This window comes from Pteropus alecto, unplaced genomic scaffold (genome assembly GCF_000325575.1).
Source record: "Pteropus alecto unplaced genomic scaffold, ASM32557v1 scaffold7, whole genome shotgun sequence".
Lineage (NCBI taxonomy): Eukaryota > Metazoa > Chordata > Mammalia > Chiroptera > Pteropodidae > Pteropus > Pteropus alecto.
This window is the reverse complement of record NW_006494614.1, coordinates 59,432,879-59,445,261: the sequence shown is the minus strand read 5'-3', so window position 1 is coordinate 59,445,261 and position 12,383 is coordinate 59,432,879. Positions and strand designations below refer to the sequence as shown.

General features: G+C 47.9%; 1 protein-coding gene across 1 annotated transcript in view; it reads right to left on the bottom strand.

Moving 5' to 3' along the window:
- WFDC1 (WAP four-disulfide core domain 1) overlaps positions 1-11,274 on the bottom strand; it is a 24,237-nt gene extending 12,963 nt beyond the window's left edge. The window contains exons 1-2 of the mRNA XM_015600281.2: positions 11,096-11,274; positions 10,296-10,353 (exon numbers count right to left, since the gene is read on the bottom strand). Of these exons, the coding sequence (XP_015455767.1) occupies positions 10,296-10,353; positions 11,096-11,218 (181 nt within the window). The 5' untranslated portion in view covers positions 11,219-11,274. The remainder of the gene's footprint in view (positions 1-10,295; positions 10,354-11,095) is intronic.
- Positions 11,275-12,383: the final 1,109 nt, after the last annotated feature.

Here is a 12,383-nt window from a genome sequence, read left to right as displayed (position 1 = left end):
CGTCTCCTCCGCCTGCGGGGAGAGCGCGGCGTCAGACGCGCCCAGCGGCCGCAGCCAGCCGGGCCGGTGCTAGGTCCCAGCGCTGCTTGGATCTGCGCGCTGCGACCTAGTCGCTGGGCCTCCGAGTCCTAGGTAATCCTAGCAGAACTCGCCTCGGGGGCGTTGCTCTGAGAATTAGCCGATGTTATTTCTCTTTGTAATAATAGCCTCCAACTGAAATGGCTGTAAGCCTGTCAGCAGCAAAAAGGGTAAAGGATTCTGGAGAAGAGTTGATCTGTTAAGCGTCTATCCGGATATATATATTTAAATAGATAAATATATGTCGCATGTATTATCTATATAACAGGGTATATATGTGTGTCTACATGTATATACAAAAACATATATACATATGTATCTTAGAATCCATATGTTTATATAGAGTTTTGAGAATTTACAAATCATACATAGAACGAATTCACACAACTTGGATAATATTGAGCAAAAAAAAAAAAAAAGTCACAAGGCAACACGTAGTCTGATTCCATTTATATTTTTAGTTCAAAAAGAGGCAAAGCTAATGTCTGTTGTGAAAAGTTAGGAGAGTAGCCACTCGGTGGGCAGTGATCAAGGGCGGCATGGGAGAGGCTGGAGGCTGGCCCTGTTCTGCTTCTGGATCTGGGCGCTGGTTCATTTTGTGTGGATTTATGGAACTGGGCACATGATTTTTTGTGCTTTTTGATATTATGTATCAGTAAAAAGTTAATGAGGTACATCACTTAACGCACAGGACATACAGGCATGTGGCCAATAAAATAACATGTTAGAGGAGAGGCTGTAAGAATTTGTCACAGCAGGCAACCCACTCTGGGTCTCTGACACCACACCCTATCCATGCTGGGAACACTGTTCTACTTCTGGATTTGAAAGTGGAGTGTGTGGAGGGCAGGTCTTACACAGCCCTACACACACACACACACACACACACACGTAGATATAGGTTTGCCCTGCCTCCTGGCCTATGCCTAAACTGCTATGGCCATCTAAATGCCTATTTACCTCCCTCCCTCATTCCCCTGCACACATATTTCAAAATCCTGCCACCTGTACTGTCCAAGTAAATAATGCCTGTCTGCAGACTATAGTATGTAGCCATTAAAACCTGCCCTTAACCTGCTTATGAAAGATCACCGAGATATTGTGGTTCATGAAGAAATTATGGTACAGAACAGTTCGTTTGCTATGCACCTAACTATGTTTTAAAATATACATATGCACACACGTAATATGCATATATTTGTATAGGCCTAAAACTTTTTTGGAAGGAGATACAAGAACACGCAAAAAACTGTTATCAAGAATATTGTCTTGGAGAAGAATTAGGTCCTGAAGCCAAGAGAGATTTCTCCTCATTGTATACTCTTTTGTGCTGGTTATATGTATGTATGTGTGTGTGTGTATATATATATACACATATGTATATATATACACATTATATGTATGTGTGTGTGTGTGTGTATATATATATATAGTGTATATATATATATAGCCATGCATATGTTACTTTTTCATGACAGGAAGAATTTTTAATGACAGGAAAAACATTTATGTATTAGTAAAAAAAAAAAAAGGGCAAGATACAAAATGTCATACGCCATATGATCTCGACTAAAAAGGTCAAGGATTCCTAAATACCCTTTGCGCGCCGCTACTGTAGTGGCTGCAAACTCCATGCGCTGCTCCTAATGCCCTCTAGGGGGCGACAGGCCATCGAGAAGAGGTCCGAGCAGGCGCTTCTTTGAGTTGGTGGAATCTCAGAATCAGTGGTTTTGTGGGAGAGTAGGGGAACAGCTTGGGAATGATGGGGCTCTTGGCCCCTCCCTTAGCTTCACCCAGAGAATTCATCTTTTCTCCTCTACATAGGTTATTAAACTTAGGAAAAGTAAAAATGAACACAAAACACATTCAGCCGAGAAGGAAAAGAAGGCCTCAGAAGATTGGTGGTGCTTCCCCAAACAAAGGGAAGACCTGAGCATGAAAATCCCAACTCCTGGTTCATTCTCCGCTCTGCGTGGTCCCCCTAATTCCAAGTGCCATCGTGAATAATTTCCAAGCTGCAAGCAGGGGACATAATCCTACGCCATTAGCTCTTAGTTCATTTTCTTCAGAATTAATGACACTGGACCCATGGTGGGGCCCTACTGTTTTAATCCTAATCCAACGTGACAATTGCCCCGGCCTCCTTTGGAGGGTCGTGAGGAATGCCCTTGCATGGTCTGGAGGGGACGGCTGATTTTTCCGCCTAGCCTGTTTTTGCATCCAGCCTCATTTAGGAAATTTAGTGGAACCTGGAGATCAGAAGTGAAAAACTTTTCACCCACCTGTGACACCTCCCAGTCCAGTGACTCCCTAATGCCACCCCTAATGGGGGGTATATAGAGAGATCAATTTTAGATGTGCCACTGCTCTCCAAGTAAAGTTCAAATGTCGTTTCTCAGAATTTGGAGAGAACAAAAGAGATAAGCGCCTTAGAAGTCAAATCTCCCAAGTTATTTACATGGTGCCGGCAGAGGCACAAACAACAGATGGTGGAGGGTGATAAAGAACTGATTTCCCTGAGGGGCCTAGATTAAAAGATTAAATGTTTTGAAAAATATTTCATATCCTGCAAGGTGATAGTCAAAGAAGGTCCTTAACAAAGGATGTTTCCTGGAGTTCTGAGAAAGAACCTGAATTTTATTAAAGATATAGATAGCTCACACTGGAATGGCTTCCCAGCCCATAAGGATTAAAAGGTTAAAGGCCAAAGTCCTTGGCCTACAGGCCAGACCCCAGACCCAAGCTGCCCCTGCCCTCTCCAAGTCTCTATCTCTCTCCCACGGCTCTCTCCCTCATCCATTCCTGTCCAGCGCCATGGCCTCGCTGAGGTCCCTGGAATGTGAAAAGCCCAGTCCTACTGCTGGGCCTTTGCACAGGCTGTGCCTATCACCCTGGCTGCGGCCTTTATGGAGCTCCAAACCCCTGATCACTGAGGGAGCGCTGTGGTCTAACATCGGTATATTATTTTTCTTCCCCTACAATGTGCTCTCCTTAGGGGCTCAGTTTTGTTCCCACCTGTGTGCCTGGCACCTACACTCTCTGCAGCCCCAGCCAGCCCTCCCTTCCATTGCCACTGAGCCGAAAATAAAATAAAGGCATGTCAAATCCTTCTGAGAACGAGGCAGCTCTCCCCAGACTGACAACAGCCTTCGTGAAGATTCCAGGGTAACCCGTGATTTCCATCTGTTATTTCCATCCTCGCTAAGAGCTTGTATAGCAAGTCCACTTCCAAACAGCTACCGGACATTCATTCAGTGTGCCACTCAGGCAGGCACTGTCCAGTGGTACATGCCTTACTTGGATCAAAATGAGCTCCTTAAGGTTGTTGGCCTGGTGGCTATTTTCTGTTTTGGAGGGAGATTGTCTCGGAGGCATCTGTAAATTCACAACACCATTCTGCTGCCGCTTCCTCAGGAAGCAGGTTAGGAAAATGCCAGTTCTGGCTCCTTTGGTGGGAAGCCCAGTTCTGCAAGTCCAAGTTTGGATGCCACTGAAGCAAATGGCCTCGATAAATAAATAATGGCACATTCGTACCTTGGAACACCACGGAAACTTTTGAAAAGAGGACACAGACCTACCATATTAACATATTCACTGTATATCATTCAATGAAAAACGCAAGGTACAAAACAGCAAGAATAAGCTAGACACAATTCCACATACGGTATGACTCCATTTATATGAAATGTCCCAGATGGACAAGTCCAGAGACAGAAAGCGGATTGGTGGTTGCCAGGGGCTGGTGGAGGGGGAATGGGGAGCAGCTGCTCAATGGGTCTGGGGTTTTCCTTTAAGGTGAAAGAAATGTTGTGGAACTTGACAGAAATAATGGTTGCACAATATTGTGAATGGACTGGATGCCACTGAATCGTACCCTTTAAAATGCTTAGTTTCATGTTATGTGAGTTTTATCTCAATAAAAAACTTAAAAAACATTATGAATAAAATATCATTAAGAAAAAAAATGTGTGTCTAGTATAACTGCTTCATGAAAAAGTATAGGTCACACATACCCCAAAATGTCAACAGCACTTATGTCTTGGAGGAAGAATTTAGATCGCTTTTATTTATTTATAACTTTCTGGATTGTCTCAATTTCTTTTACAGTAAACATTATTTTTATAATCAGGAATAAAATTGAAACCATTTCCATTTAAGGAGAAAGAATCCAATCTCCAGAGTTCTCTCAATTTACTCGAGCCCCTCCTTCAGCGCTCCCCACCCCCTTCATTCCGACACTAAGAGCCTTCCTGTCTTTGGAATGTCCCAGAAACTTAACGGCCAGACCAATAAAAGCGCACCAGGACCGGTCTGCTTGGTGCAGGAAGAAAGCCAATTTTCCTCTAAGTATTACTCGCTCTTCCTCTGGAATTTGGACGTCAAAGACCTAAAATATGTCTCTCCCCGCAACAGAGGGCTTAGAGTTCAGTGTGCGTTGACGAATGCCGTTTCTTGACGCCCTGGGACCTCAGCGTCCAGCTCTGGGAGCTCAGTTTGGTGCACAGCTAATGGGACTTCCTTTGAGAGGACCTCAAAAACCGGTCTCTTACACTGGGGACAACCCCATCTCCGTGCATGTCTGCAAACCCAACCGACTCCTTCAACTGGTGTCCGCTGGGCACAGCTGTGCACCTGGAAGTCTTTTAGAACTTTCCATCCCTTCTATCTTGTTCCGGAACGTTTTAATGTAATTTATTCATTCATTTAAAGGTAAATTAATAACTCCCAGGGCTGGGTACAAGGGAAGCTGAGCTGAACTAGACGATGTCCCTGCCTTCACATGCCCCAGCTCCAGTACAAGTGACAAACAGCAAACAAAACATCACATGGATAAAACAAACTAATTGCATTTTTTGTGATCTGCAAAAGTAGTTAATGAAAAACTAAACCAAGTCACAATAAAGAAACGAATCATTCATATAATAATAATGGAGCTAAATCCTAAGAAGGAGAAGTCAAAATATTATGAAAATGTTTGAAGAGACTCTAAAGGAACTGTTTAGGGAGACCAGGAAAACAAAGTATGATCAAATTTTACATAACATATATTTTATCATAATATATTTTATATATTTATTGTGATAGATACATTTATTGGGATAAAAGTTACATAAAATTTGCTGTTTTAACCATTTTTAGGTGTACAATTCAGTGGCATTAATTAAACTCACAATATTGTGCAATCACCACCTCTATCTATTTTAAAAACATTTACATCACCTCCAATTAGAAATTATATTCTCCTTAAGACATTTTTCCACATTTCCTTCCCCAGCCCCTGGCAACCACTAATCTACTTTCTCTCTGTGAATTTGCCTGTTCTGGACAGTTCATACAAATAGATCAAACAATATGCGGCCTTTTGTTACTGACTTCTTTCACTGAGTATGTTTTCAGGGTTCATCCATGCTGTAGCCTGTGTCATCAGCACTTCCTTCCCTTTTTTTTTAATGGCTGAATAAAATTCCACCGTGTGGATAGACCATTTTCATTTATCCATTCTGAGCTTATGGACATTTGGGCTGTTTCCATCCTTGGCTACCGTGACAAGTGCTGCTATGGACAATGACCGTTTCCCTCTGCTTTCCTGCCTCCCTCTCACGTGCACACTCCCAGGTTATAACCACACAGGACACTGAATACTTATCCCCTTGCTCCTTTCTACCTGGAATTAATTTCGGGACTAGAACCCCAGGTGGGAAAGCCAGGTCTAGAGAAAAGAAAGTGAACGGCCCAAGATCACCTCCATAATCATGTTATCCATTTGCTTTTCCTTCCTTCCATTTATCTGCCCAAACAGCTAGCTCTTCCCCTCATTCTTAAAATGTTTCTGAGTGTCTGTGATGGGCCAGGCTCTGTGCTAGACACTAGGGTATGGCCAAGCTTGCAGTGGAATTGCTTCATTCGGGCATACCATTTCCCCTCTCTCCACAGGGCCTTGGCCATGAACACTCCAGGGCCCACTGAGCAGCCTCTGCTCCTCCAGACAGAGGCATCTTAGTGGTCTTGGTGATGAGGTCCTAGAGGGTAAAATCTCACATTTGTCAAGGAGTGAGGAAAGTCCCCAGGACACTGAGGATGTGGTGATAGCTTCTCCTGTCCCTTGGCCAGAATGATGTGGGGCGAGTCACTCCCCATTGTGACCTTGATGTCCACATCTGGGGAATGTCTATCATCAGGATTACTGGTTGCAAGCAACAGAAACTGATTGCGTTTGTTCCCAGAAGCAGACTCTATGAGTGTTCCTGTGGCTGCGCTAACAAAGCCCTACAAACGGAGGGCCTTAACAGAGCGTGCTCTCTCACAGCTCTGGAGGCCAGAAGTCAGAAACCAAGGTGGCAGCAGGTTGGCTCCTCCTGGAGGCTGTGAGGGAGAATCTGACCCACCTTCCTCTCCCAGCTCCTGGTGGCTCTGGGCAATCCTTGGGGTTCCTTGGCTTGCAGAGGTATCACTCCAGTCTCTGCCTCTGCCTCGCTTGTCCCTCTCCTTGTGCGTCTGTTTCTGTGTCTCTCCTCAACTTGTAAGCTCACTAGCCAGTATTCGATTAAGGGCCCACCTTACTCCAATATGTCTTCATTTTAATTAATTAATATTTCAAAATATGGTCCCATTCACAGATAGCAGGGGTTAGAATTTGAACATATCTTTGGGAGGGGGAGACAAAATTAAACTCACAACGTAGATCTGAGACTAGAATTTTAGTGCAGGGTGTATATTTGGGAGGCGTCCCTGGAAGCTCCAGCAGGTGGGGACGTGAGGCAGGGAAGAGGAGGGGCCCATCCAGGAAATATTAATGCGCAGGTGTTCTGGCGCTCAAACCCAAGGGGAACCTCTGAGAAACTGTATAGAATGCTCTTCAGACGCATGCCCTGCCCAAGGCTGAGAAGGCTGGGCTGTGTCCTTCAGCTCTGTGCGCTCCCATGGTATGAACCCCCCAGCACCTTGGCCTGTCCTAAGTATGCTCCCGCTGGAGATAACCTTCTGTTTACTGGAAGAAGGTGAAGATGTCAGGGAATGAGGGTGGACGGGACGTACACACAGCTCCAGGCCACCTGCCTCTCCCACTCTTGCTACTTAACAGAAAAATAAAATAAAAGCGACGCTTTAGAAGGCTCTTGAGCTCAGTGAGATAACAAAGGGAAGGAGAACTAGCTTGGGGAGACTAAGAAACTGAGTTGCACCGGCTGCTGGCTCCCGCCGGGCTTTTGTGCTCATCACCAAAAGATGCAGCTCTGGGTCGACTAAGAGCGTCCTCTACAGTTTCTCTGTGTGGCGGGACGCATGGCGGGAGGCTGCCCTTGCGCCTGGCAGCTGCGGCCCCTCACTGCCCTCTCTTCTGGGCAGGGCGCAAACCACACAATCACTTCCAGCCGCCTTGGAAGGGAGCTTAGGGGGGCACAACAGACCCGCAGCCACAGCGACACACCTGAACCCGCAGGCCGCCTGGTCCCCGTGCTGACATGGCTGTGACAAGGGGCCCCACCTGGGAGATGTGTTGAAGGGATCCTGAGAGTTAACGCATAGCGAACTCTTGGCCTGACATATAGAAAGTGCTCGGGAAATCACTGTTCTTATGAGTTTCATCAAATGTCAGGAAAGAGAAGCCCGAAATACCAGCTCCCCAGAACTGACCCTAAGCTCTTGCAAAGGCCTCTGGGCTATTTACAAACATTCTGCTTCTGTCTTATCCAGCATTATAAATATTTGGTTCTCCCTTTTGTCTGGTTTTGAATAGCGCACTTGTGGGAGAGGGTGGCTGTGTGCCAGGCACGGAGCCGAAGGCTCTCTGTGGTCCTCTCATTGGACCGCAAAGGCGGCACCCCAGCGCTGCAGAAGAGGAAACAGCGTCAGAGAGGAAAAGCCTTCTCCTTTTTACGACCGGTTTCCCATGGGAATAGAAGGCAGCGTCGCCCTCTCCGTCACTGTCTCTGAGTGCCCGGGCTGTAACGCACACTGTGTTCAGGAAATTCTCCTGGGCCCATCTCTACTCTGATAGAGATGGGGCTCTGAGAAGGTGAGAAGCGATGGGCCTGGTACAGGGAGCAGGCGGCCGCGGGCTGGTCAGTGTTAACAGCTACACGTTGTTAACGTGTTCGCTCTTGGGTGCAGCCTTCGCCATGTCCATGGGCTGAAACTCCCACCGTGGCTGATTTCCAGCCAACGATGGGGGCGGGGCAGAGGGGCAGAGCACACTGCTGAGGACCTGGGACAGGTGTGGGACAGGTGTGCAATAGCTCCTCAAGGTTTAGTACTTCCGCCAGACAGATATCATAGACATAAATGCCTCAAGAGCAGAGAGAATAGTGAGATGTAGCAAAATAAGCAGGAAGTGACGTGTTTCTAATAAGGAGTACTTTCTTTGTAATCTAAATAACAACGATATGTTTATGTGATTCAACTTTTAGTAAGGGCTCTGTTTAACTCTCCGAGTGGGTCCAGCCTGGCTTCAGCATGCTACCAGACACCTGGCCTCGCCCCTCCCTGACCTGCCCCATAGTCGTCAAGGGTTCAGGGCCAAGGCCAAAGGTCTGACTCAGCTTTGCGTGGAGGCAGTAGGGACCACATGGGAAAGTCTTGACTCTGAGTGTGTGTGGACTGCTTCCCAGGACTCCTAAATTCCCTGCTGGACATTTGCATGGAAGTTAGAATCGGAACTGAAAGGAGCCTGGAGGGCATCTGGTCCTCTATCTTCATTTTTTAGATAATGACTCGAGGTCCAAAGAGGGACAGCGAATGGCCCAAGGCTGCACATCTTATTAGAGATGCCACCGAGATGAATTCCTGGGCCCAGCACCCGGCCCAGCCTTCCTATTCTCTGAGCCACAAGTCATTAGCCTGTCTTTCCCCAGGGGCTTTCTTTCTCTGAGGCAGGTTCTTGGCACAAACTCTCCCTGCATCTCGTTCCTGGGAGGGATGCTGCTGTCTGCTGATAACGGGGAAAGGCTCTAGGAGGGATGTTGCTGTCTGCTGATAACTGGGAAGAGTTCCAACCCAACGAGGGGCACGTTCGAAGCGCTTAACGCCTGACAAATGGTGGATAGAAGCAATTCATTTCTGAAGCGATTCAAGCCTCTGTTTTTAAAGAGACACCTCCCATCCCCTTACCCCTCATTGCCCACCCCACCCCCCAGCCCCAGTATTTCTCATACTGAGATGTCATTGTGTCTGTTCCTGTGACACCCCAGGACAAGGTGGAGATAAAACTAAATGATATATTGGAAATCTGTCTGTGGTCCTGGAACCAAAGTGCTGAACACCTGGGAGAACAAAATCTTCCTGTTGGGCCAGCAAAGAGCATGGAGCGGTCAAGCCTGAGAAGGGTGTCTCACCCGCCTTGCACATACAAGCCCTCTCTTACAGCTAGGAATGCCCTTTTAGGGGCTCTCAGATGCATCGTCTCTGCCTCCATACCTCAGCCCACAGATCTTCTTCCAGGTACGTCCTTCCTCCTCCTAATTCTTAATAGTTCTTCAAGATCTAGGGTCTCCGCTCCTCCAGCAAGCCTTCTGTGACTACGCTATCTCACGTGAGCTCTCCTTCCTCCAGACACCTGCCATCATTTCACTCACTACTACTCTTTTCCACAAACAGCGGCCTCCTGCCAACCTGTAGAACGTGAGCCCTGGCGGCTGAGATTAGCGTCAATACAGTTTCATGTACCCCACCATGCCTGGGTCCACAAAACAGCCCCCTATCCCACATTGCTACCCGGCAAACTCCTACTATTCATCCTTTAAAGCTCCAGGTTGAGTGCCTCCAACCCTGGAAAACCCTTCCTGATTCCCCGGGGCAGAGCTGCACATGTTTTGTGCTTCCATTGCATTTACCCGTAATTCCCCCACAAGAGCGTCCTGGATACTAACTTAGTGACGGGCACCTGGCAAGGCATCAGGACCCTTACACTGAATGAGACAGAATCAGGCTGTACCCTGAGGAACCTATACACCACCTTGGGAGGCAGGCACCAACTAATTTCACGATTACTTAATTAAATGTCACCCAGATGCACTGACCGCTTGCTAATATGCTTCGTGCACACTGAGGCAGTTAATGTCCACACATAAGCTGAGAGCACCGGTGTTATCTCCCTAACCCTCTGAGCCTCAGTGCTCCCTGTGGGCGGGGACCTAAAATTGCACCTTCCTCCCTAGTCCCACACTCTCTCCTAGTCCCCTTCCTGCTTTATTTCTCCCTTCGACACTTGTCACCAAACATACTATGTTCTACTTTTATTTCTCGCTTATTCTCCGCCTCTTCTACTGCAATGTGAATCCCCTGAGGCAGGGGATCTGGTGTCTGTATCCCCATAGCCTAGGACAGTGCCTGGTCAACAGTGGTGATCGAACACATTTGTTGAAAGGAATGTGTCATTCTGCCTTTTTCAGATGAGTAGATCATTGGTGCTCAGAGACACCAAACAACTTGCCCGAAGTCACACAGCTGATGAGCAGCGGAGCCTGGGCACATACTCTAGGGCACGTGCTTCTTGCTCTTGCTATGTCATGTCATTCCTTTGTACGGCCATTACCTATCCCCTGACTCCTCCCCACTCAACTACGTCAGCCTCCACGCTGGGAGCGGGTGTCTCCCTCTTGTACCCACAGGACCCCTCACAGTGTCTGGCCCAGATGGTTTCTGCTAAATGTTTACCGAATGAGTAAATAACCACAGGAATGCATAATTATATTTCACAAACATTTGGTTATTGATTGTTGAGACACAATACTCAGTTTTAAGTCCTTGGACTCAGGTGCTGTGTGTCAAGAGAAAGTATACTTTGGTAGGCAAAGCATGTCACGGTCCCCTCGCACATTTTTGATGTGCTCCTTGCTTCTTTGCTTCCAGGAAAAGAGCTTTTGAGGGTGTGAGTTCCATCTGCCTACCACCCGACTTTGACGCACGTAGATAAAGACAGACGCCTGCCCTGCCCGCATCCGGGGGAGTGCTTACAGAATGGACAGTGTCTGGGAATCGCCCATCTCTTCCCGGCCCCCCCCACCCCGGCACTTACACTTACGTGGGATTTCTCTGCCAGCCTGGTGTGCAGTGCCCGTTTCCAGATATTCTTGGCAGAACCGACTTCGAGGAGAAGCAGCAGGAAGCACAGAGCCGAGATGACCTTCCTCGTGCTGTTGCCCATCCTGCAGCTGGTAGAAGGCGTTTCCTCCCAGATGTTCAGAGGAGAGGGGCCCTCTCTCCGGGGGTGTCCTGCGAATGAGGAGCAGAAGTATTGCACGGTCTGCCAGACTGTCTCAGCTTCACTCGACTGGGTCCCTGGGATCATGTGTCCACGCCCAGCACATGCCCCCACCCCCACCCCCACCCCTGATGGTGGCCGGTCTGCCTGGTTATTTTTAGCTTGTCCTATAACATCTGGCCCCAGAGACTCCAACCAGGCAGTTCAGATGGCAGTGGCAGGCTGCAGGAGGAGGGGGCCCCCAGGCTTGCTCGGAGACGTGGCTGGGAGTGGCCATGTCACACTGGGACGAATACTTCCTTGCAGGCTGGGCGGGCAGTCTCTCCTTGAGGAGGTGTGCTGGCCGCGGGGCTGGGAGAACCAGGGCCGGGTGGGGGTGGGCACACAAGGGAACAAGTCCAGTGGGATGGGTGGGGATTCCAGCTGTTACCTCATTCAAGTTTCTGAGCTGGCCTGACAAACTCTGTCTGCCTGTGAAAGCTCCTCTGGAAGACATTGCTGAATGGGGGCTGGATGCGTGCGTGGCTGTGGGGAGATGACTCATGCCCTTGAACCCTGGTGTCCTCTCTACTGTGGGCATGTGGAGAGTTACTCACATCGTGTGTTTCTTGAGAGTTCAATGAAATTGTATGAGTGAAGTGTTTCATATACATCGTAAGTGGGCTATAAACGTCAGCATGTGTGTATGTGTTTTATACAGGGATCGATATTTCACAAACTTTATATTCTGTTACCTGTTCTCGGCAACTCCAAGACAAGTACTGTTTTGACGCCCATTCCGCAGGTGAGGAGACAGAGATACAATACTTGCCTGAGGTCTGGCAGCAGGTAGTAGAGCTGGGGCTCGACTCCAAATCTGTCTGACCCCTGTGACACACCACTGGGTGAAACAGAAGGGACCCAAGCTCCAGACTTAGATGCACCTGGGCCGAGTCCTAGCTCAGCCTCTGTCTGTGTGATGCTCGGAAAGCCTCTTGGCTTGCTGCCCCTCAGTTCATCTGGGACACTAAGTTCGTGATCATTTATTACAGTGGCAGTAAGAAGCCCATACACCCCAGTGTAGGATGTTGGCTCTGCAAGGTCAAGAATTTGTGCCTCTCTTATTGCC